General features: G+C 38.4%; 1 protein-coding gene across 1 annotated transcript; it reads right to left on the bottom strand.

The window, feature by feature from the left end:
• Positions 1-679: 679 nt before the first annotated feature.
• On the bottom strand, positions 680-25,391 carry atf7ip2 (activating transcription factor 7 interacting protein 2). The gene is made up of 14 exons (XM_038280359.1): positions 25,238-25,391; positions 24,653-24,733; positions 18,565-18,696; positions 14,852-14,920; positions 14,679-14,716; positions 14,537-14,577; positions 14,398-14,450; positions 3,725-3,770; positions 3,512-3,591; positions 3,362-3,401; positions 2,956-3,014; positions 1,620-1,811; positions 1,353-1,540; positions 680-1,232 (listed from the first exon to the last, which is right to left on the bottom strand). The coding sequence occupies exons 2-14, from the start codon at positions 24,716-24,718 to the stop codon at positions 1,022-1,024; spliced, it is 1,215 nt and encodes a 404-aa protein (XP_038136287.1). The 5' UTR covers positions 24,719-24,733; positions 25,238-25,391; the 3' UTR covers positions 680-1,021.
• Between the last annotated feature and the right edge of the window lie 796 nt (positions 25,392-26,187).

Raw genomic sequence — 26,187 nt, 5'->3', positions numbered from 1 at the left:
TGTCAAGTTTAAAAGTATAGCAACAAGCCCGAAGACTCACAAAGTGCTGACGGCAAACATGAGTAAACAAAGCAGTTGCTGTTTTTTCAAATGACGATTAGTGCGGAAAAGGGGAAATGCAAATATTCTAACTGGGATAAAATGGGAACATAAGCATCCTTTTATTTACTGTTTGCATCGTCCAATTTTTTTTAAACACATGAAAAAAATCCCTACTGATTTTACTGTATTCAAATTATTGTTTGCATACATCAAATCACCCTCCCCACACAGTCTGCTCCAGCCACCAGGCAGACAGGAAGCTAAGACTGCACACACACACACACCATGTACCAGAGTACACACATACACTGTACCTTACCTGCACTACCTCAGCCTGGAATACACTATTGCTGCTGTTTTATTGCTTTTATTGTAATGTCTATACTTGATATTTATATTTATCTTATCACTGTTACCTGTCATGTCCAGCACTTTGTCAGTTTTTAAAAGTCAGTCTTGTATATTTCTTGTATATTTGTATATTTCTAGAGAGTAAACATAATTTCATTTCCCTTGTATGTCTTGTACATATGAAGAAAGTGACAATAAAAGCTGACTTGACTTGACTGTCAAAGTGCTTTTACAAACCTAAGAGTTAATAGAAAAACTGAAGCCAGTCCAAAAAAAAAGGATAATAATTTAACCAAGTGTGTTGTAAAAGCCATTTTATTAATTTACATTTAACACGTTAAAACACTTGTAATATGGTATCTGACGCACAATTAAAAACAACAACAACAAAAAAACAGGTTTCAACAAAACCTACATAACATTCTGTTAAAAACAATTTGCTTTTAAACACTGCCTATGTAGTTTCAATTCAGGGAAACAGTAAACATAGAACCTTTACACCTTTAATAACATTGTTTGTGTCTCCTAGAACAGGTGTAATAGTCCAATTACATGTTTTTATTTTAACACTGAGATATTAGGATAACATATAAAAAATCTGTGATCTGCATTATATCATTTTTTTGAATTAGTCCGGCAGGATGGCTGTAGCAACTTTACTATAGGGTCCATACCGACCAAATATGTCTTTGCCCACTACAGCAGCACATAACCTGTGTCCACGCCTGTACTTATTAATCAAAGCACACATGGGCAGATCCTTGGCCTCCAGTTTATCGTAAGTATCCCATTTGAGGAAGACGCCGCTCCCTTTAAAGGTCTCCATCGTCAGGAGGATGCTGCCGCATGAAAAGAGTAAACAGATTATATTAAACTCATTGTCTTCATTTATTTTCACTACATTATACTGGTCCCAACTACTTTTTCTCAAGTATTATTTATTGAGTGTTGTCTCTTACGTGTAACTTTCCATAGGTGGGGCCAAGGGGTCTTTATCCTCAATGTTCCAGAGAACAGATATCCTGGTTGGGTTCCTAATAAAGGCCAAATTTACGACTACTTTCTGAGGTAAACTGTATGATGCTGCTTCCATGTTCAGGGAGGACGGGAAAGGCATGGTGGGAAGAGGTGGATAGAAGAACATATCCTATTGAGAGGAAAATCAAAGTGATGTTACAGATTGGGTAAAAGGTCCCTTCCTTGCATCTGTGCAGCATCTGTATTACCTCTCCATTCTTCATCTGATTTCCGCCTTCATTCTTTTGGAGCCCAGGACCGCTACAATCAACAGGAGATGATTCTTCATTTTTTGAGATTTTAGCCACTGGCCCCTCAGCATGTTTTAGCTTCCGATCATCGTTGTCCTTTTCCAGGAATTTTTTAGGCTCTTTTTTTACAGTGATAGCAGGTTTCTGAATCTGACAAATCAAGGGAAAAAAAGCAAAAAGATTAAAAGAAGAAAAACAACAGCAACCTGTTTAAAGCGTTTGTCCTGAGGGATCTCTTCTCAGCAACAGAGCTGGAGAGAAAGCTTCAAGGTTTAAACACAGAGCTTTTCTTCACAGGAGCCTTACGCTCAGAGTTTTCTTTCACTGATTGCCACAGGCAGTAGATGAAATAATGAGGGGAAAAGACAACCTTTAGCTTTAACATTGAGCAGCTGAAAGATGAGGATGATGCTGTCACTAGTGCAACAGAAATTAGGAAAGCGAATAGTGGAGAGCAACATGAAAGTGAGCCAGGGCGTAGTCAGTGTTCTTTACTGTTTCTCTCTCTAGTCCCTCTGAATCCCTCTCTCCAGTGCTTTGCCATGTTTATCGGATGTAAACAGAGTTGTTTGGACTTGTTAGATCAGAAGAGACTGTCGTGATGTGTTCATGTCTGTACGTTAAGTTTAACGGTATCATATGTCGACCCGCTAATTTACCATATGGTAAATTTACCGTATGGTTAATTTAAAATTTGGTAAATTGGTAATTTACCATATGGTAAATTAGCGGGTCAATCCGCGTCTGGTGTTCCCAAAGCATGCTGATCAGAGCTGAGGTGATTTTACCACGAGTATTTTGACCCAGGTAGACACGCGTCAGTAATCTGTCACTACTGCCACTAAAAGCTGTTTGTTTCCGGGTTTAAATGCTTTTTTTGGCCAGTGGGAAAGACTTGGCCTTTAAAGGCTGTTATACTTCTGATACCTATCAAGAAGAAATGAACAAGTAAGACTTAAGGATTTATGTATACATATTACATATATGAGCCTGTGTACATCATTTTCACTCTGTAAATACGAGGAAAATTCACAACGCAGATCAAGTTTTGCAATCAGTGTTTGTTTTCTGCAAATAATTAAAGCAGATTGTGTATAAATGACCCTGAAACAAATTTATCAGACAAGCAAGATGGCCTAAATGCAACAGTAATCACAGATAGCATTTTAGCCTCTTTCATCCCAAAAAAGATTGAATGTAAATATTAAAACCCATATCTGACAATCATACAGTATTGTCAAAATGGTTTTGAATTTTTATATAAAAGAGTCAATGTGTTAAACTCCATTCTTACCGGAGTTTCTGAAGAGTCGAAGGGTGTAAGACATGGAGGCGCCTTCTTCACATGTGGATCTGCCACAGCAGCCGTCAAAGTTTGGTGCAGATCAGACAAATCAGAAGAAGGGTCAGGAAAGGATAGCAACATACAGCAAGGATTCATCGGCCAACTGGTTTGACGAACTGAATTTACTACTGCTAATATAATTAATGGTTGGAAAATCTATATATAGGAATATATAACACATGGGTAAAAGCATGGATGTGGCATTTAAAAACAGGTCAACAACAATGTGGATGTCAGAAGAACCAAGTATTTATCTGGCAGGAGTGGGTTTGTCTGAAGGTCAAACAATATACTCAAGCAGTACTAACAGTTTGGTCTGTTGAAATGTTTCTGACAAAAAACAAAAGAAACTTACCTACATTACTCGGGCCCAGACCCCATGGTTCATTTTTTACCTTAAAAACATAAATAAATGACCTCAGTTTATTGAGGACAGTAACTTTTAGCCTAAATGTAAATAAAAACTCATATCAAAGCACTTGTATAAATAGAGATATCTCCTTACCCTAGGTTTAAGAGGCTTCATTGGAGTTAGAACAGGTGGAGTACGCTCAAAATCTGAATCCTTCAAGACAGTGGTCAACCCTTCACACAAAAAAGGGATTTTAAGCCATTGGAAAACAGAAATTTACTCTGACCTTTTTTTACATGCAGAAGTAAAATACCTTTTTGTTTTTGTAAAGACATGGAAATTTGTACAGCTGTGATATTATCTTACCTTCATTGTCAGCATGGAACCTCTTCAGTGCATTTCTTGCCGTTTGCTAAAAAAACAAACCAATGAATAACTGCATAGGGATTTACGCAGCAAGGAACAGCTTTATGTCAATGACAGAATTATACCAGAACAACAACTAAGAACAGACACAACCTGAGTAAAAAGAAATTCATTCCCGAATGATGCTTCATTAAAAAGGAAACAAAACCACTTTGCATTTAGACTAATGATCTGGACCATATTAGTGTGACAATAAAGCGAAAAGATCAACCTGTAAAGGTCAGGCTATTCTCCAGTAGCAGTGTGTCGCAGTGAGCTTTATCGCAGATATTTTGGATTTATGCCCAATATTGAAGAGTGGTCTGCGCTATGTTATTCCACACCACAACGCAAGAGCGACAATCATGAACTAGCTGTGGGTCTAGATACAGCCGAGGCGATAAGGAAGTGGAAAAACGCAAGAGGTGAGTTTGTGCGACAACTAAAAGATAAAAGACATGAGGGCGAAAATGAGTGGGGATCTACACTGCAAAAACAATCCAGAAATAAGTAAAAAATGGCTTAAATTAAGTATATTTAGCCTTAATTTGAGCAGGTAAATAAGATGATTTGCCAATGGAATGAGTATTTTCACTCTTAAAATAAGATAGTTAGATAATATTTACTTGAAATAAGACGATAAAATAGTTTTTTCTTATTTTAAAAGGAAATTGTCTTGTTCCATTGGCAAAGTGTCTTACTTATCTCCTCAAATCAAGGAAAAACACACTTATTTTAAGAAAAAATTACTTATTGAGATTTATATTTTTTGCAGTGTAGGTGGAAAAAGTGTCCCGGCGTTCTCGCGCACCTCGCTCTTCAAGCTGGTCCATCTTCACGAGTCGTTTTCCACAATGGCGGTCATACAAACAAAACAAGCCGGTAAGGTACCAAACCGGGAAATACGTATAGTGTAGAGCAGATTAGAGATGTCCCGATCCAGGTTTTTGCACTTCCGATCCGATACCGATATTGTTTTTGGACTTCCGATCCGATACCGATACTGGCCGATACCAGCCTATCCGAGCATGTATTTAAGTTTAAGTTAAAGTATTTAGCCTTAGTTGTAAGACTCATGTTGAAAAGGGTTTTAGTACTCTTGATAACATCTAGCCAGCTGAATTAGGTGAGATTGAATAAAACACAATGCTTGGTAACAACAAACTTACCTGTTTATTAAGAGATAAACACAAACTGGACAAAATTACGAATAGCAATCTGAAATTGCACAGTGAGCAGTAAAACCGTAAACAGTTAAAGGTGCAAGTATTACTGTAAGTTTTAATAAAAATGCAAAACAGGGGAACACTGGCGCAAAATAGTGGAATGGATCGTTTCAATCTGCGAAACTGGAAAATACGGACCGGATTTTTTTTAAAAAACTGGATCGGCAGTCTGGATCGGCATTTTACATGCTTTGCCGATAAGCATTTTTTTGCCAATATCGGCGTCCCGATCCGATCCACGTATCGGATCGGGACAAGCCTAGAGCAGATGTAGATTTGACCAATCAGAGGCCTCCTGTCTGCGGTCACCTACAATTTTGGAGAGGTGAGTTAACTGTGACACACACGCAGACTACCTGGTTTCTGAGTATACATCAGCCTTAAGAAGGAAATAAGTTTCACAGCAGTGGAGCATATGCCTGACGTACAAAAAATGTGGCAAAAACACTGGCATACTTTGGAGAAGTTATGGGTACGTTTTGTATAAGTAGCACACTGAAGCCCGCTGGCACAGGGGGACATATAGCAAGTACGTCAAGAAATTTTGAGCATGCCTCAGTTTTAGAAGGCCAGTCCTGCTCTAAGAACTGCAGCATTCTGTTTTATGGTCCTCATTGGTCTCTCAGACATTACTTCGTGTCTTATAACAGACAGAGCCAATCACCCGCACACATGCAGAAAGTTCCCCAAACAGATGTAATGGGTGAAGCCCCTGGGGATAACACCAGCCAATCCCTTCTCCTATAGGACACTCTCACACACAGTCAGCTTCTCTTACACTCACTTACGGTTCAGGGAAAATTAGAATGGGAGAGCGGGTTGAGCAGCCCAGACAAATCTGTCATTGAGATACAAAACAAGGGCTACAAAGAAAAAAAGCAAGGAAAAAAGTTGACAAGAACTGGAAGTCAGATTGCTAATGTGTACATACTAAATTTAGAAGTTCTCCCACAAAATATATTTTTATATCAGGATTAAAATAAACCAAAGGGACAGAAGTAGTGCTAAATGGCTCAGTTAGTGTTACTGCTACTGATTTTTGCTAGTAATAAATAGAGCATACAGCAATAGCCTGAAAAGTAATGCTGCCTCGAAAGAAATATACTGCATGTGAAAAAACAAAAAGAAGTTAATGAGATTTATTGTTATTCCTAAGGAAATACATTTCTTTCTGTTTGCTGATTTCCAAAAATAAATAATACAAAAAAAAATCTCCCTTTCCTTTATAATCATCTTCAAAATAACCAAATGTATCCTTGAAAAAACCATACTAAAAAAAACAGAAGAAAAACACTTTAGAGCTGATGTAAATAGATATTCCTAGGATAAAAACTATTTATATCATATCAAACTAACTATCCTATGAGAAAACTCCTCAATCATATTTTTTCTGCTTCAATCAAAAGTTATCATCATTTATGTTATCTGAGGATAATTTTAGCCAAAATGTGCTTAATAGACAAGAATTTCAAATACTATTTTTAACAAAACCCTGTTTAAGAGAAGTTTTTAATTAAACTTTAAAGTGTTTCATTTTTTTTTTGACAAATTAGAGTAGGGGGCTTGCATGAACTGAAATGAGGTAGAAGAAATGTCAGAGCCTCTGCCTTTAGCCATAGCTTTTGACATGGCCTTATTTATTTAAAGCTACTGAGGCAACGTTAAGTGTAGGGCTTATCAGTATAGAGAATTGATTACAAGGGTGCATTAGAGAGTACTGACACTATGGTCCAACTTAAAAAACATATTTTTCTTAATGCATTTTATTATGCATGTTAAATACAGAAACTATAGGACAATAACTCAAAGCATAGTGGTTTAAAACTGCTAAGGGTTTGAAATAGAACCTGGTATACTAATATAATGCTGTTTGTTCCTTTTAAATAAAGCTAGATGTGCAAAATTTAAGTAGTAAAAATAAAATAGCAAATGATGACTTAAGTTCGAGAAACTTTTTTTAAATACAATGATGAATAAAATAAGCTGAATAAAGTAAGAAATAACAGAGGAAGAACTGTATCGCTTTTAATGAATAACCAGTCAAATATGTCGTAGCTGGTCAACAATGTAGTAACACAAAAGGCAGAAAGCTGAAAAAAAGCTTCACACATGCCTCACACTTAAATGAAGAATGACGAAAACCAGTCTGAGAGGGAGTTATAACAACCCATCATAACCCCCTACCAACCATTAACAACTCCCGTGTGACCCTCCTCGGCCAATCCAGTGGGAGGGATCTTTTGTTCCCCCTAATTCTTTGTTAGAGCTACACTACATTAATCTCAGTGCTCCCCACCACTAGTTGGAACTGAAGAACCCTCTTGGATAAGAGGAAAAACATCTTCTAGAAAACTTCACATCCAGTCGCAAAGACTGAACTTTTTCAAGCCTGAACAATTGCTGAGTTTATTCTCTATTATAGGCCATTGCTGAAGCATCAGTAGAAGTTGTGCGGTTTCTCATATTAGGCTTACATTTTAGTTTTATGGTGACTGTCACAAAAATATATTACGAAAGTTGTTTGCAGCTGTGATTATGCTGAATAAAACATTTTGATTTGCTTTTTATGTTTAGTCTTATGTTTTGTTTTATTTAGCCAGCATTGAATAAATGTTCACTAGTTTGCTTCTCAGTCTGATGTGCATCATCTAAAAATGGAAACTGCTCATTTCAATTGACTGACTTATCTACATTGGAATCAAAAAAGATGCGCTGTCAAAAGCCAGCTTTCACTTTTCCTTGGGATAACCTTATTTCTATGTTAAATTAGCAAATTATTTGGAGAAAAAGAGGTAATATCACTGGAATAATGTCAATGTCATGTCACTTTTTTTGTGGTTGTCCTTCCAAACAGACACAACGAGCAGGGCCAGCTGTCACAGGACGGTCTGACAAACTTCAGAGCAGCCCTTGCAGACGCTCCCATTTATTTCTTCATATTTTACTACTTCTGCTTGCTGTGATATCGTTACTTTACTTCGCTACCACTGTGGAGCGAGTCCACGCTCGCAATGTTTACTCTTGAGAACAGCTGATAGAGCTGCTAGCAGGCCTAACAGAGAGAGCAGCTGATATCCCTACTGAGATACTGGGAAAAACACATCGGGGGTCTAAAGGGGGAAAGATGAAACAAAGAAAAGGGGATGGGTTGAGACAACAGAAGACCACAGAAAAGGGAATGAAACGCGTCTTCCGTCGCTCATCATGGGAAATGTGAGGTCACTGGAGAATAAGATGTTGTTCGTCTCATTGACAGCGCTGGCCCGGAGTCAGAGGAAGTACCAGGAATGTAGCTTAATGTGCTTCACAGAGACATTGCTGCACCACGATATTCCAGATGATGTTTCCATCAAGGTCTTTAACACCGTTCATGCCGACAGAGACCACACCAGGAGCGGGAAGAGCAAAGGTGGGGGGACTCACCGTTCTAGTGAACAACTGATGGTGCAATATCACCCACATCAGCATCTCTGTGACCCCAACATTGAACTTTGTGCAGTAGGATTATAACCTTACAATCTGTCCAAGACATTCACACTGGTAATCATGGTGGCTGTTTATGTCCCCCCTCTGCAAACCCGCCTTTGGTGAGTGACTCCATCCACTCAGCTATAGCCCGTCTACAGACTTAACACCCAGTGCATTCATTGCCATCTCGGGTGATTTCAATCATATCGCCATGCACACAACATTCCCTACCTTAACCCAGTATGTGAACTGTCCCATGAGAGAGGAGAGAACCACTGACCTGCTGTATGCTAATGTTAAAGATGCATACAGTTCCTCTCCTGTCCCCCCACTTCAGATCAATCACATCACAACCTGATTTACCTAGACCCCTGCTATATGCCTGTGTTAAAGAGCCAGCCTGTAACCACTAAAGCCGGGCGTACACTGTGCGATTTTTTTTCAATCGTTGCACGCAGCTGCTGCTCACACTGTACGATTAACCGCAGGGTTTCGTCGTACAGTGTGAGTTCACAGCTCACGATTTATGTTCTGCCCGACGCTCTGATGCGATCTATCTGCTCACACTGTGAGACAAAAACCACGTCAGACTGAGCTCCGAAGTGGGATGGAGCTGCTCTGTAGCTCTCTATCCAGAAGCCACACAAATAGAAAGGGGATATTTAGCTCACTATAGTGAACCGCGCTGCCTTGTCAATTTGTGCAGTTTTGTGCTGAAAGTCCTAAAAAGAAAACGCGAAAACGTATTTGAAAAAAGACATGGCTGAGGAAATGTGGCTACTAAGGTCTGTCAATTTTACAGACAGAAATGCATTTCACTCATTGTCTCCCTGCCATCCCGCTGCTGTGTTTACATCTGAGAGGAAGAATTAAAAGAAGAATCCTTGTTTGCGCCCTGAGCAATTTCCCATGACGGTTGGGAGAAAATCAAACATGTCTGATATTCTCCCGGCATCACGATTCCTGATCGGGAAGTGGTCGTGGGAGGCTGATCGCCGCTAGTATCCCCCTGTACACTATACGATGCACGATCAGACGGAAAGTCGGGCAGATTGAAAGATTCTCGCACGACTGAAAAATCGCACAGTGTACGCCGGGCTTAAGACCATCAGGAGATGGTCTGAGGAGGCCAATGAGACCCTGCAGGGCTGCATCGAGGTGACCGACTGGCAAACGCTCTGGGAGCTGCATGGAGAGCACATTGATAGGCTCAAAGCTTGATTATATTGACTTCTGCGTCGACACCATCGCCCCATGACAGGCTGTCTTTTGTAACCCAAATAACAAGCTGTGGGTGACAAAGGACACAAAGGACATAAATATTCTTCTTAACAAGAAGAAGAGGACTTACAGAGCTGGCAACAAGGAGGAGCTGCAAACGATCAAGAGGGAAATGAAAGTGAAGATTAGAGAAGCCATGGACAAATACAGGAGGAAGTTGGAGTGGAAACTCAAGCAGAACAACATGAGAGAGGTGTGGAGTGGAATGGCGACCGTCACTGGCTACAGACCATCCAGCAGCAGAGGAGTGGAAAGCAGTGTGGACGTAACCAATGAGATGAATCTGTTTTTCAACAGATTTTACTCTGTGTACTCAGCTCACCTGCACCCTCCCCCATCCCACAGCGCCTTATCTTCCTGTGATGGCCCCCTTCACACTTCCAGACTGAATGCACTCTTGGGTATAACACCTCCACCCTCCCCCACCTGTCACCTCCACATTGACCATCAGCCATGATCTTGTCAGGGGTGATGTTTTTAAAGTCACTTGCCCTCTGGTTGGCCGGAGCAGACTCCAATTAGACAACTTTGCGCCCTGAATGGTGTGAGAACCCTGGGTGCATGAAGTCTGTGCTCCCCAGCTATGTGGAGTCCTCCACATCATCTTCAACCTGTGTCTGAATCTTCACAAGGTCCCTGTTATGTGGAAAACGTGCACGTTCCTGTACTCAAGATGTCGTGCCTCATAGGCACCAAGTACTACAGACCCATGGCATTGATATCACACATCATGAAGACCCTGTAGAGACTCATCCTTGAACAGCTTCGGCCCATGGTCAGACCACTTCTGGATCCCCTCCAGTTCGCCTATCATCGCCGACTAGAAGTAGAGGACGCCATCATCTACCAGTTAAACTGTGTCCACACCCATGTGAACAAGCCAGAGAGCAATGTGACAGTCGTTCTTTGACTTCTCCAGTGTATTCAACGCCATCATGCCGGCTCTACTGGCTGAGAAACAGAAAGCAATGGAGGTGGATGCCCTCATTGTGTCCTGGATTGTGGATTACCCGACTGGCAAACCACAGTACGTGCGCCTGCAGCACTGCAAGTCAGACAAGGTGATTCGCAGAACCAGGGCCCTATGATTTACACATGACTGGCTCTTTCCCAAACCATTTACTGAACATAGTAGCTTTGAGTGAAAGTTTCTAGGCTGAGAGTTTGGGGGGGTATGGCTTCACCCCAGTGTATCTGTTAGAGGAACTTTCTGCATGTGTGTGGGTGAATGGCTCTGTCTGTTATAAGACACAAAATAATTTCCGAGAGATCAATGAGGACCATAAAATGGGCTGCTGCAGTTCTTAGAGGAGAACTGGCCTTCTAAAACTAAGGCATGTAAGCTGTTGGAGCTATTTCATTACATTTTATATTATCCTGTATTAACATTGTTTATTCTTTGTATTATCTTTAGTAGACTCTTGTGAAAGGACTCCTTTGCAGGTGCCAGGAAGGGAATGTTTTTCATGTGTATAACTCAAGGTCACTGCCTGCATGCAGAAATGTATGTTTATCCCTGTATCACGCTGTAACTTACTCCTCACACATTCCTTTAGAGTTCAGGTGTGATCTATCGTAACTAGGGACTCCCTTTTTTCTAAAAAAGAGCAAGGAACTCAGCAGAGAGGCTTCAGAGTAGTGGTAGATTGTAACTTAGGACATCTCTGCCTTCTCTCATCATTAGTAAAAGGAATCTAAGAACTCTTGTCCTCCTTCCTTATGTTATTTGATAAGTGTTTCATTGTTTAAACATAAACCATAACAAGAAAATGAATGTTGAAGAATTCTATTTGGGGGTCTAACTTTATGATAGGTGTAGATTTAGGTGTAGAAGAGCGGAGCATGAGAGGAGCATGAGAACTCTAGGACCCTTTTCCACCTGGATCTCCGCTCATTTTCGCCCTCATGTTGCCTCACAAACTTGCCCCTTGCATTTTTCCACTTCCTCACCGCCTCTGCCGTATCTAAACAAACAGCTAGATGGTGATTGTCCCTCTTGCTTTGTGGCATGGAATAAAAAAGCACAGACCACACTTTAAAATTGGGCATAAATCAAAAATATCTGCATCATACCTCCGACAAGCTTACTGCGACACACTGCTGCGAGTGTATAACCAGCCCTTTAGACATTCATTAGTTAATATTTAAACATCTTACACTAATGAAAATCAGTGTTTACTGTAATATTTTTTTTCATTAGTTCTCCATGGTATTTACAATTCTTAGGCTACGTCCAGACCGCATGCACGAAGCAGCAAGTTTACATGCAAGTCAATGGTTGACGTGCATCAAGGCACAGCAAAAGGTCCTGCAGCGAGTAGCTGAAGCAGCGCCTAACGAGCTTCTGAGGCACATGACACTCTTCAGAAGAAGCAGCTGCTGGAGTTGGAAAGTGAATTTTGCTGCTCATCGCAAAATTCAAATTCAAAACCGTTTTCCTGCTTTGATGCAGGAAAAAGACACAGCGCTGATGATACAGATCACTAGGATCACTCCTCTGAAACAGTTTATTAATGCCTAAATCAACTTAAAATGTTGAAGCCTACCGGCAAAGTATGTTAGATTTTATTATTCTGGTGCCTACAGATTGGATGACGTACGTGAAAAACGCCTTTTAGTCACCGCGAACAGTAGCAGAAAACTGCAAAGAGACCACCGGGTCAGAGGATGCCGTTAAAGGGGATTCCCAGTGACAGCGTACCATCGGTGTACGGGGGTCTGAGCGCCTCAGACAGGGAAAGAATATTTAAAAGGCAGGATTGTAATTTTGTTAAACTGACTGCATGGATGAATTTTTCAGGTGGACTTTCTTACTCGCAAACATATTAAAACCACTTTTTTTACCAACTTATAACAGCAAATAGCGCAAAGCTCTATGTCACTGAACACAGGAGCAGCAGAAGCATCTGGACACACTTTAATGGACAAGCTTCAGCAGCGACAAAAATTGCACTTGATGCACATCTTACCTTAATGTGGACAAGCATCAAAAATGAAGCAAGAAAAGTTTTTTTGCTGCTTCCAGCCCTTGCGGTCTGAACGTAGCATCATTCATTAAAATTAGCCAAGCAACTCTCTCGATTTCATCTGTCATTGTTAAAAAAAAGTATAGGGTAGCTCCACCCAACGTGCATCAGACCGACTTTTGGAACGCGCAGGTGGAGCTGCAAAGATGCTTCAGCCATGCGTCAGAACTAAACTTTTAAAAGCATCAATTGGTTTTTGCTGCTTCTGCTGTGTGCAGTCTGAACGTAGCATTATCTCTATAAAAAAAAGAATACTTTATTGAAATGTGTCCTATGTAAAATTATCTTTATTTTTATAACGTACTTTTCTGTCTAAAATCGACAGAGCTCCTCCGTTTGTGGACATTTCAGTCATTTCAGTTTTCTTCATGTTTGTGACTTTATATTTTTAGGCCCCGTCCACACGAAGCCGAACCCTGGCCTAAACGCACAAATTTTTCACCAAACCAGCCTCTCATCCACACGAAGCCGGCGTTTCGGGGGTCTGTAAACGATCTTTTTTTTATTCAGCCTTCAGAGTGGGAAGATTTCGAAACGCCGTTTTCGCGTTTCCATCTTTACGCTCTAACCGCTTTTTTTTTTTTTTTTTACACGCATGCGTCATAGCGTCGCCTCTAAACACGCATGCCCGACACAGTATCACAACAACAATGGCGCCGTTGCTGCTAATGCTACTCACCCTGCTGTCGGGCTTACAAAAGAATCTTCTTCTTCTGGAATATCTCCAAGAAGAACAGAGCAATATCGACGACATAGTTCAGCACCTGAATTTGACTTAACAATCAAAATTTGGACCCGCAGGGCAACCATGTATAAATATTAGTGCGCATGCCCAATATTTCGTCGCTTATTTTTGCTTTGGCACCACAGCGCCACTTACAGGCCTTGCATACATTTTGCAGCGTTTTCATGCATTCGTGTGGACGCTCACATTTATTTTACGTCTCCGTCTTTACAGCAAACGTTTTGGAAAATATCAGCGTTTCGTGTTCGTTTTGACTTCGTGTGGACGGGGCCTTAGCTTCATCTTCTTTCTGCCATCCTGCCGCACTCAGCACCCCACCACTAATGAGTGGCTGATGCAGAAGCTCTGACCATCACCTCATGAGCAAAGGTGCTATCTTTTTTATGGTGTTTATGTTCAAAGTTCATATTTCAGGGGTCAAATAAAAGGGTTTAGTGCAATATCCACCTGTCTTGAGAATGTTCATATTATGTTTTTTCACCTTTGCTCTGTTAATTTTTTTTATTTTCCCCAAATGTATGTAGTCATTTTCTACAGCTTTTCACACCTGTGTGAAAGCTTACATTTAAATTTGTTAACCCAATGTCTATGCCTTTGCATTTAGTAAACCTAGAGTTGTACACTCAAAAAATAATTGGTGAAATTTTGCATATCATGCCATAAAGAAAATACTTGAATACCATTTACGATGACACTTTCATACTTAACATCAAAATATATACCTCAGTTATATAATCACCCATCACTATGTGATTATATGAGTAAACAGGCAAAATTAAGCTAATGATTGAAAAAAAATAAAAAATAAAAAAAAGTTGCACCGATCCTTTTGAAACTAATTTAGTGCAAGACTTAACACAAATTAATTGTTCAGAATGACATATTTACCATCATTTTGATAATACTTCCACTTGTTGTTTTATAGGTTGGTCCCTTTCTATCTGTAATGGTTAAAACAAAACAGAAAGTAAAAACGAGCACGTTCTAAAATGAATACTTTCCTTAAATTAACTTATTGAGCTCTTACTCTCTGGCGTAGCTTTAACATGGTCATGCTGTGGGCTTTCACTAAAAGGTTAACAACACATCTCTTTACTTCAAAATAAATTCAAATCAAAACATTCAATGTATTCATTATATGGATTAGGAACTAAAGAAGTCCCACATACCTGAGGATGTTGGTATTATCTGTGGAAGATGGAGGACTCTACAAGGATGTGGAAGATAAGATACGCTCTTTGAAAAATACTGCTATTTTAATATTTAGATTAAAATACCTTTATACAGAATCACCAATCAATAAACTTAAATTATAGATAATTTATAGATAATTTATACAAACCTGTTTTTGATTTTTTGCTATGTAGGAGAGGGCCACCTCCGCTCTCCTGGCTACTGCATTGATTCGATTCTGAAGAAAGAAATGATTCAGTAAACAACAGGCAATTTAAAGTGAAATTTATGAAATATCATCTCTTTATTATCTCCCCTTGAATCTTTCTAGATTTTATTAGGATACAGACAAAAAAGTTAATGTATTTTGGGACTTATTGCATAAAAAAAGAAAGAAAGAAAGAAATAGTGATGCATGATATTAACAATCTCAACCGATACTGATAACCGAGAATTTTCTGTTTTTCATGACCGATACAGATTCAATCTGGGGCTTGTGATGAATACAGCTATGAAAAAGAAATTATCTAGTTGCTCTGGGTTATCTATAACAGAAACAAGAGGTTTTGGCTCTTAAAATTTTTATTTTTTTCATGTCATCACAAAAAAGTGGTCTTTTTCTTTAATTAACAGCAGCAAAAGACAATTCAAGTCAAACACAAAGAGCTTCCATTGAAAATTAATTATTGAACTGATGTATAGTTTAACTGCAGAGGCATTTGTGAAGTGTAGTATTTTTCACATATAAAATTATATGCACTGAAAGTCACTCAGTAACAAAATATGGAAGCAAAAGTCGAAGAAAAAAGGGCGTCTTAAAAGCTTTTTTTAGAATCTGCAAAGGTATTTGTGGAGCAAAGGCAAATATTTTCGAACCCAAAATTAGATGTACCAACACAGGTATGTGCCGATGAAAATTAGCACTCCTTAGCTAACTCGGGTATATTTACATTGTTTTAATGTTGATTAATGTACACTGTCCCCTTTCAAATAAACAATAAATGAAAAAATGAAATGTGAGCCCTGTAATAAAAATTTTTTAATGAAAGTGTATCCTCAAAAATGATGTGAATAATGAGATTTGAATGCATGATGCCTTGTAAGCCTTGTGCGTGTAGCATTGCTTTTTTCATGTTAAAATCTTGATCCAACCGCTGAGGCATTAAGCTTAACATGCTAACCAGATGGTGTTGTGACAACATCATTTTCCAAAATGTGAACATTCTGGTCCTCGAACGAATGTCCTTTGTCCTTAAGCAATCTTAGCTACTTGTTGTGAGGTTTACTTTTGGAGGAGGCCTAATTCATTCACAGCAGAAACTGCAATTTTCCTTCTAAAATAAGTTAACTAATATTTCCAATTGAAATCTTTCAGTACAGTCCAGCCCTTAGAGCTTTCCTAAATGTTAGTTATAACATTCAGGATGCATATGTATATGCATTAGGGATGAAACGATTTATGAAGACCGTCAGAATCGTTCGGTTCGACTGTCTCGGTTCGGTTCGCGTGTGTTTCGTTCGGTTCATGCGCTGCTCCTTTTTCTCATAGAGGAAGCAATTACACTCCAGAGCAGAAGGTGGCGGTACTGCGACCAAAGCCAACCGCCAGTAGTAAACAAGAAGAAGAAGAAGCGAAGCAGCTTAGCCGGGTGTAGCAGGGGAAAAAAATCAGTTGTTGTGGAGAATTGTGTCGGACTGGCGAGTGGGAAAGAACAGGAGTTGGAAGATGCGCCAGCAGCACTTTATAGGTCTGCTGTATGGGAGCGCTTTGCATTTAGAGTGACCTACGATGACAGCAGAAAGAAAGTTGTGGATAAAAGTGCAACAGTGTGCAAGCATTGTGCAACACGTTTTGTTTATGCTAACAGCAACATGTCATGCTAACCCCGAAATCCCTCATACTCCGTCAGCAACCCCCGCTGCGCTCCAGACCGGCTGCTCAAAGCAAAGCCTACAGCCCCCACTGTGGCTCCCTCCGTCCGCTCCCCTCTGAGTCCCTTGGAGATGGTAGAGAGCATGCGCCAGATGATTAAATTCAAAGCAGCAAAACATACGGAAATGATCCAGGGTTTCTGCGGATCATTTAAAATAATTACAATCCATTATTTTTTGGGGGATTTTTTCATTAATTTCGTAAATTTTTATGGGATTTCGGTGTAACAATCAACATGTATCGAATCGAACCGAAAACCGTGAATCGAACTGAACCGTGGATTTTGTGAACCGTTCCACCCCTAATATGCATACATAATTACTGTTACATTCTCATCACTGCTGCACTTTATATTTTAATGTTATTTTTATTTCAACTGTAATCTCAAACAATTTTGTTTTGCAATCTGTGCATACACACTGACAATAAAATTTGTCTAAGTCTCCAAGTCTAAAATCAGAAACACAATATTGACACTTTAGTCTGAAACTAAATAAATATTTAATCGAGTCATGAGGTATTACCCTACCAAAACTAATCTTAAAATGGAAGTACCTGAAACATTTCACATAAAGAAGGGAAAGGTTTAATGAACCAAAACATATTTCAATACCTACAAACTAAACTAGTGGTGGGCCGTTATCGGCGTTAACGTCCGACATAAAGGCCAGACTCTTATTGGACAATTAAAATATATCGCCGTTGATCTATGCTCTCAGTCGGGAGCTGGGTCTTTACTAATGATGACTTTCACCTTGATAGTTTAGCATGGAAGTATATCTCGGGCAAGAACAAACCAGTCTTCCAACCTGTGAAGGCGTACTGTGAAAATACAATATTGAACGTGACATGCTTACATGGATGCAGCTATAAAGATGCCAATGTTGTGTTGTGCAATTTTAGGGCGTCCATGCATAAGAAATAAAATAAACATTAAGACGTTCTCTTTTCATTCATATTTCAATCCATTTTCTCTTTCACGTGCGAGAGGGGAGGTCATTTTTGGCCTATCAGCATATTTCATTTCTATTGCTATAGTCATGATATATTTTTGTAAACCTCTGGATCTTCACATCACTAGAGACATTCTAAACACAGATTTTATATTATCCTCAAACGCTGTTGCCCTAAAGTCGATTTTTGGAGACATCTATAATTGGAAGTGGGACACCATTTTTTGCAGCAAAAAAAGTATAGCTTTGTCAAAATCTTAAGCAAAAGGACAAAATTATGTGTGATTTAAATATGAATTTTACAAAAACTTATAAAGGAATTTCTGTACACTATAAATTGGGGCAAAGCCAAGCTTTTCAAAGTTTAACAGAAGGTTCAAAGGAAAGGAAAGTAATGGTTTTAGCTGTTCTAACCAGAATGAAGAGAACTCTGTGGAAGGAAGTAAGCAGCTCTCTTGTTGCACTGGATGAATAGTTTCACCCAAAATCTAAATCAAATGCAAGATTTAAAATGGCTCATAGAGCTTTTTGCTGCTAGTTAGGAAAGTCAGTCATTTAAAGCAAAAAATTTTTTATCTCAACAATCTAAAGTTATGATGAAGGCCTTCAGCACAAACTATGTCCAAAATTAATTAAGTTGACAATAAGGCAGATATCTGGATGCCCTTATTACAACATAAATCCAGTGAAAAAGGTTGATATAACCTGATAAAACATGGAAAAGATCAAGTGGTATCAAGACTTCAAAGGACTTAATAATTGATTAAATATTTAAAACACAAAAACAATGAGGGTAACGTTCAGTGGAACAAGATAAATCAGTCACAGTTAGAAGTTAAACACAATTAAATATTAGTTTTCTTGTAAAGAAATAGATGCATACAAGCTGACTGATGGATTGCATTTTAGGTAATAAAAAAAAGAAAACCACAGAATATTCAAGAAACAGATCTTAAACTTAAAATAGAGACAAAAAATATATATTTTCCTCCCCACCTCTAGTCTCTGAATCGACATTTCAAAGCTGGTTTCTTCATATGTGTCTTGAAGGTGTTGTATAACACTCTCAACCTCTCTGTCTTTGTCGGCCAATGCTTTTTGAACCTCCTGTTCAATCAGAGTTTGTACCTGTAAAAACACACAAGGCCACCAAAAAATGAAAATTAATGGTTCCAAAATATCTTGTCAGCTGTTAAATGGAATGCATGCATCGTTTTCACAGGTTGGCTTAATTCTTTTTTAATTAAAGGTATAATGGAGGATTTTCACAAATTTCTGAAATGACCCGCCCTCTCCACTTAAAAAAAAGGACATCCAGAACCCTGTACCTGCTCCTGAGAGGGAACGTCTATTAAACGCGTGCAAGAGTATGAGGTGCCCCCAGGGACATAAATCAGAATTAACTTGCATATACACATATTAAATTACACTCTTCCATATAATATACTGAAAACCTCACACAAACACTAGTAAAAAGCTCTCACGTAAACTAGTGAAAACATTTACCTCTTATATAATCTACTCAAAAGCTCTCATACAAAGTAGTGAGAACTGTTCATATAAACTGGTGAAAAGCTTTACCTTTCATACACACTACTAGAAAGCTTTCATATACACTATTAAAAAGCTCTCATATACACTACTAGAACGCTCTCATATACACTACTAGAACGCTCTCATATACACTATTAGAAAGCTCTCATATACACTACTAGAATGCTCTCATATACACTATTAGAAAGCTCTCATATACACTACTAGAAAGCTCTCATATACACTACTAGAACGCTCTCATATACACTATTAGAAAGCTCTCATATACACTACTAGAATGCTCTCATATACACTATTAGAAAGCTCTCATATACACTACTAGAAAGCTCTCATATACACTACTAGAACGCTCTCATATACACTATTAGAACGCTTTCATATACACTACTAGAAATAGGGGTGGGTATTGCCAAAGAAGTCACGATTCAATTCGAATCACGATTCACAGGCCACGATGCGATTCTATCACGATGCATCACGATACTTGAATTAGTGCAATGCATTGCAATATTTTCTCCTCCATGTTTTGTTTTTGAATGACTCGCCGCAGTATCCCGCAGCCGGAAATGCTTGTGACACAATGCAGCGTGCATCAACACATCCGCAGCAGCATCTACTGGACTGGAAGTTGTATTCCACTTGTTTTTGGCTGATGTTCGCCAACCATTCATGCAATTTTGTTTATTAATTTTTTTAAATTAATAATCGATACTTGCCGTCAAGAATCGATGCAGTAGATCACGAAAATTAGAATCACAATGCATCATCATGACGATTATTTTGCACACCCCTAACTAGAAAGCTCTCATATACACTACTAGAAAGCTCTCATACACACTACTAGAAAGCGTTTAAAATAACAACACAAAACAGCATAAGAAAACCGCATTTATTTTTTTTATTTTACAATTTTGTAAACAACAGCGGCTGATTAAACTAAATGTCTCAACCTTGTATAATTTTACGACTTTTTTTTTAACCAAGAAATGATCCGAAAGGCCTGGGAAATGATCAGATCCGCTTATGTGGCTGCAATGCGCGGCGCGCTCCCGACACAGGTGGAACAGATTTTCATATGGGAACAGAATTTCGCACAACACCGGAAAAGGATCTCTGTTGAAGCAAAAACATAAAAAATAAAGTCGAGTAATGCCCATTCTTCTGTGAGTTGTTTAGCGGATAGCTGAGCATGAATCAATAATTTTATTTGATACAATTTCGGCCGGAGATAGCACAAAATGTACGGAGCTAGCCAGAATGACCTCCGTTTAAAACAACTTCCGGTGTAATGACGGTCCTTCCTGTTTCACTGAAACACCTTCCGTTTCAACTGAAATCCGCTAATAGCTTTTCAGTAGTATGTATGAAAGCTTTCTAGTAGCATGTATGAGAGCTTTCTAGTAGCATGTATGAGAGCGTTCTAGTAGCGTATGGCAAGCCGAAAGGACCAATAATCGTCCGTACAATAACGCGCGGTTCCAACCCGTATTTTACGCGAGCGCGCGTTTTTTACGTCACCGCGCGTTTCCAGCCAGAACGCGCGGTGCCGTAAAAAACGCGCGCTCGCGTAAAATACGTGCGGTGGCGTTAATAACGTTTGGTGGCGTTTTTTGCATATTATATCATCAGTAGGTTGTCTTTTAGGTGCTCAGCCACTAAATTTAAAGGCGTTTTACCCAATAAGAACACTGCAGCACCAGACACAACCAGGAGATCCCTGATCTTTGGGGAAAGGCAGAAAGAAGATGCATCTTCCTTTCTGATCCTGTCTAAATCCTGTTTATTTCAATAATATAGTTTGATATTACACAAAACTCTCTCTGCTTGTTCTCCCCACTTATGCCCTTGGTGCAGAAGATAAATGAAACAGAAATTTTATTATTAATTCTGAAAATATTATCATGTGAATATAAATACAGAGCATACAAAAAATGCAGCTTTATTAAGTGACCTGGTTTATTTTTTTTAGCTTTTAATTTCTTTTCAACATTTAGTTCTAGTACTTGGCTGGTGCTTTGGTAGTTTCATGTTTAAAATGACCAGAAATATGAAAAAGCTTATGGTCGTCAAGTTGTACTTACTCTCATATGACAGTAGATGGCAGTGAAAGCCCAAATTCATGAGATTAAATGTTTGAAGACCATTTTTAAACGTCTGTCTACCACTTTTTTGTGATTTGATCCACTGGGAGGTGAAACAGGTGATTTTGGGTTGCATATCATCACAGGATTGATGTTGTTCTTACAGTCTGAAGCAATACTGTAAGTTTTGTCACAAAATATACTGATTTCCGCAAATGTACCATTGTTTTATTTACAGGTTTGAGTGAATGTACAAGGACTAAGCGGAACAGTGATCTTTCTGGTTATATGGAGAAATTTTACACATCACGGTCCACATTTCATGTTTTTATTGGCATTTTACAGTTCATATTGCATTTATCTGTATTTGAAGGTTTAAGAACATTGCACAGCACTGCAAAAAGGTAAATAAAAGTAGGTAAGATTTTCTGGAAATGTATATTTTTGTCTTTGATATGAAAAGGGATGTGCGAGTACTAGCAGATTCCAATAAGTACTTATTGCATGATTTAAACTCTATAGAGAAAAATATTAGTATTTGTTGTTTACAATGTTATTAACTGCATCTATTGTATATTGTCTGTTGTTGGTAACCTAAGCCATGCCCTAAAAAATGTCATTAAAGTAAGATGCCATGACAGCTTCTTGATTTTAGTTTTTTACTTCTGAGGCAAGGCAAATGTATGCGTATTAGATTATTCTTGTTTTTGCCACTCATTTTTAATAAAGATCCTGCATTTTCTTTCATTGTATAAGTCATTTTTAGATGCCTAATGAGAATTTGTCTCCATATTACAAAAATACAGTAGATGGTTAACATAATACAGCAAAACATACGTTATAAAAAATTAATCCAGTTAAGATTTATCTATGTTCACTCAGCAACTTGCTTTGCATGGTTGAGGTCCGATCGGTTTTAGAGCTACACTAAATATAGCCACATAACTTTGTTGCATGAAAATGGTTAAATTAAAGTTTAAAATGACTACTGTCTGTGTACATAGCCTTGATCTCCACTACAATAAAACAGTTCATAAACAAGTTAATGAATGCTATGTTTATGATGTTTAAAATGGATATAAAGGAGGCAGAACTGAAATTCTGATTGAAACCCCGGAAACAAAATAAAGTTATTTGGGCAAATTGAAACATTGAAACTATAATTTCATCATCCAAATAAAGTGTGTAAATTAAGCATACAAGTGTAATTAAGGTGTAATCTGGACAAAAATGGCCTCAAGGAAGAGCTCGATAGGTGAGGAGCAGCAGAGCTGGTTGGAGGAACACAGGAGGGGAGATCTTGATGACCTGGGGTGTGTAAAGGATTAGGGAACCAAATATTTGAGCTAGTGCTTACTCCTTGTCAACTTGTAAAACTTAGATTAGTTTGAATTTGTATTTTTTGAATATCAGCAAGCCATACAGTATTTGGTGTGACAATTTAATTCAGGATTCTAGCTAAGCTTTGTTAGACTAACTTACAGTCTGTAAAATTAGGTTATAATACAAACAGTAGTACTGAGGCATTTAAAAAAAGACACGAAGATAATAAAACAGTACATACAGACAAAAAAAAAAATGAAGCATAGCGTCACATTATACTGTTTATTCCCTGGAAAATGGTATAGTTTCATGCTCACTTTGCATTCTTGGAAATTTAATATGTTTAGACCGGCCACTGATGATTCAAGTACAACTTGACGACCATAAGCTTTTTCATATTTCTTGTCATTTTAAACATGAAACTACCAAAGCACAAGCCAAGTACTAGAACTAAATGTTGAAAAGAAATTAAAAGCTAAATAAAATAAACCAGGTCACTTAATAAAGCTGCATTTTTGTATGCTCTGTATTTATATTCACATGATAATATTTTCAGAATTAATAATAAAATTTCTGTTAAAGATTTCATTTATCTTCTGCACCAAGGGCATAAGTGGGGAGAACAAGCAGAGTGAGTTTTGTGTAATATCAAACTATATTATTGAAATAAACAGGATTTAGACAGGATCAGAAAGGAAGATGCATCTTCTTTCTGCCTTTCCCCAAAGATCTGGGATCTCCTGGTTGTGTCTGGTGCTGCAGTGTTCTTATTGGGTAAAACGCCTTTAAATTTAGTGGCTGAGCACCTAAAAGACAACCTACTGATGATATAATATGCAAAAAACGCCACCAAACGTTATTAACGCCACCGCACGTATTTTACGCGAGCGCGCGTTTTTTACGGCACCGCGCGTTCTGTACGCGTTATTGTACGGACGATTATTGGTCCTTTCGGCTTGCCATAGTAGCGTGTATGAGAGCGTTCTAGTAGTGTATATGAGAGCGTTCTAGCAGTGTATATGAGAGCTTTCTAATAATGTATGAGTGCGTTCTAGTAGTGTATATGAGAGCTTTCTAATAGTGTATATGAGAGCGTTCTAATAGTGTATATGAGAGCTTTCTAATAGTGTATGAGTGCGTTCTAATAGTGTATATGAGAGCTTTCTAGTAGTGTATATGAGAGCTTTCTAATAGTGTATATGAGAGCTTTCTAATAGTGTATATGAGAGCTTTCTAGTAGTGTATATGAAAGCGTTCTAATAGTGTATATGAGAGCTTTCTAGTAGTGTATATGAGAGCGTTCTAATAGTGTATATGAGAGCTTTCTAGTAGTGTATATGAAAGCGTTCTAATAGTGTATATGAGAGCTTTCTAATAGTGTATATGAGAGCGTTCTAATAGTGTATATGAGAGCGTTCTAATAGTGTATATGAGAGCGTTCTAGTAGTGTATATGAGAGCTTTCTAATAGTGTATATGAGAGCTTTCTAATAGTGTATATGAGAGCTTTCTAATAGTGTATATGAGAGCTTTCTAGTAGTGTATATGAAAGCGTTCTAATAGTGTATATGAGAGCGTTCTAGTAGTGTATATGAGAGCTTTTTAATAGTGTATATGAAAGCTTTCTAGTAGTGTGTATGAAGCTTTTCACCAGTTTATATGAACAGTTCTCACTACTTTGTATGAGAGCTTTTGAGTAGATTATATAAGAGGTAAATATTTTCACTAGCTTATGTGAGAGCTTTTTACTAGTGTCTGTGTGAGGTTTTCAGTATATTATATGGAAGAGTGTAATTTAATATGTGTATATGCAAGTTAATTCTGATTTATGTCCCTGGGGGCACCTCATACAAGAGCCCATTTCTCCACGTGCACGCTCTGTTTAAGAGTTGCTGTTTGCATTGCTCATACAAGCTTTCTTTCCAAAAGAAGTTTTGCAATTTTTCCACCATGTCAGCCTCTTCACCAATAAGTGAAAATAGGGACGAGCACGTAGGCAACCTTATGTAAACATATCACCAGAATGAATGACAATTAGGAGGATCCACCTGGAAAAAGAACATCCTCCACTATACATTTAATTAGATTCTGAAATAAAAAAAAAATTAAAATAACAGTTTTCCTCACCTCTGAAAGGGAAATCTTTGGGTCCATATTGCTGCTTTCAGTTGGACCCAACCCAGCAGATAACATCCTTCATCAGGGAACCTAGACAGACAGCCAAATACCATAAAGCAGCACATACAACATGACATTTGAAGCAGTAAGAAAAAAGCTGAGAAAATAAAATGGGTAAATACAGGTCAATATCAGTTATAAACTGAAAACTGAAGCTTTTCACATTAGGGTTACTGAGGATAGTTTTAGATGATTTTCAACATAACAGAAATATTCTTTTATGGCATTAGTTGTTCTAAACGCCACAAACATGCGCGCGCACATCAAACTTCACAGCTACTGGTCTAGAACTCTCCCAGTGTAATACATCCTCAACAAAGCAACTTAGTGTTCATTCACATTTATGATTTTATAACAGGCCGATTACTCGACAAGGCATGTCAATGTGAAAACAGTTTGGTTTTAATTCTCTTTTTTAACTCCGGGGACGATGATTTTACACATCAAAGACAGTAACAATCTTGCTTGTTCCAGATTTTGAGACTGCAAAACGAAGAAAAAAAGTCGGTAGTGAAATATCAAACGATTACTCACAATTTTCCCGGTTCTTCTACTTTCTTTTGCTATGTCCAAAGGTGTTTTTTGTTGGTCTGCGTATCTTTCTGCCTTGTTTCCTTAGGTTTTCGCTTCTTCTTCTACTTTTTTTAATGGTGGTTGGCAAGCAACTAATTAACGCGTATTACCGCCATCTACTGGAATGGAGTATGGTTCGGGATGCTATATATGAATTCTCCCACAAAAAAAATAAATAAATGAATGAAATAAAATTATAATAATTAAGTAAATAAATTATATCATATTTCACTTATATTTCACTTCTTCTTTCCTTTTGTGTCTTTCTTTGGTGTCTTCTGCTTTTTTTTCTTCTTCTTCGATTTATTGGCGGTTGGCAACAAACATTTACTAGCATTACCGCCACTTACTGGCATGGAGTGTGGTTCGTGATGGACTACCTACTAATAAAATATACACTGCTCAAAAAAATTAAAGGAACACTTTGAAAACACATCAGATCTCAACGGGGGGAAAAATAATGCTGTTTATTTATACCCATATGGACTGGGTGATGTGTTAGGAACAAAAGGATGCCACATAATTTGATGGAAATGAAAATGATCAAGCTACAGAGGGCTAAATTCAAAGACGCCCCAAAAATTACTGTGAAAAAATTATGCAGCAGGCAAGTCCATTTTGCTGAAATTTCATTGCACCAACTCAAAATGGTATTCAGTAATTTGTATGGCCCCCATGTGCGTGTATGCATGCCTGACAACATCAGGGCCTGCTCCTAATGCGACGACCGATGGCGTCCTGGGGTATCTCCTCCCAGATCTGGACCAGGGCATCACTGAGCTCCTGGACAGTCTGAGCAGTCTGAGGTGCAACCTGGCGGCGTCGGATGGATCAAACATATTGTCCCAGAGGTGTTCTATTGGATTTAGGTCAGGCGTGTGTGGGGGCCAATCAATGGCAGGAACTGCCTG

The sequence above is a fragment of the Cyprinodon tularosa genome, unplaced genomic scaffold, assembly GCF_016077235.1.
Source record: "Cyprinodon tularosa strain WSP-4 unplaced genomic scaffold, ASM1607723v1 ctg159, whole genome shotgun sequence".
Taxonomy (NCBI): domain Eukaryota; kingdom Metazoa; phylum Chordata; class Actinopteri; order Cyprinodontiformes; family Cyprinodontidae; genus Cyprinodon; species Cyprinodon tularosa.
This window is presented reverse-complemented; position numbering and strand designations above follow the sequence as displayed.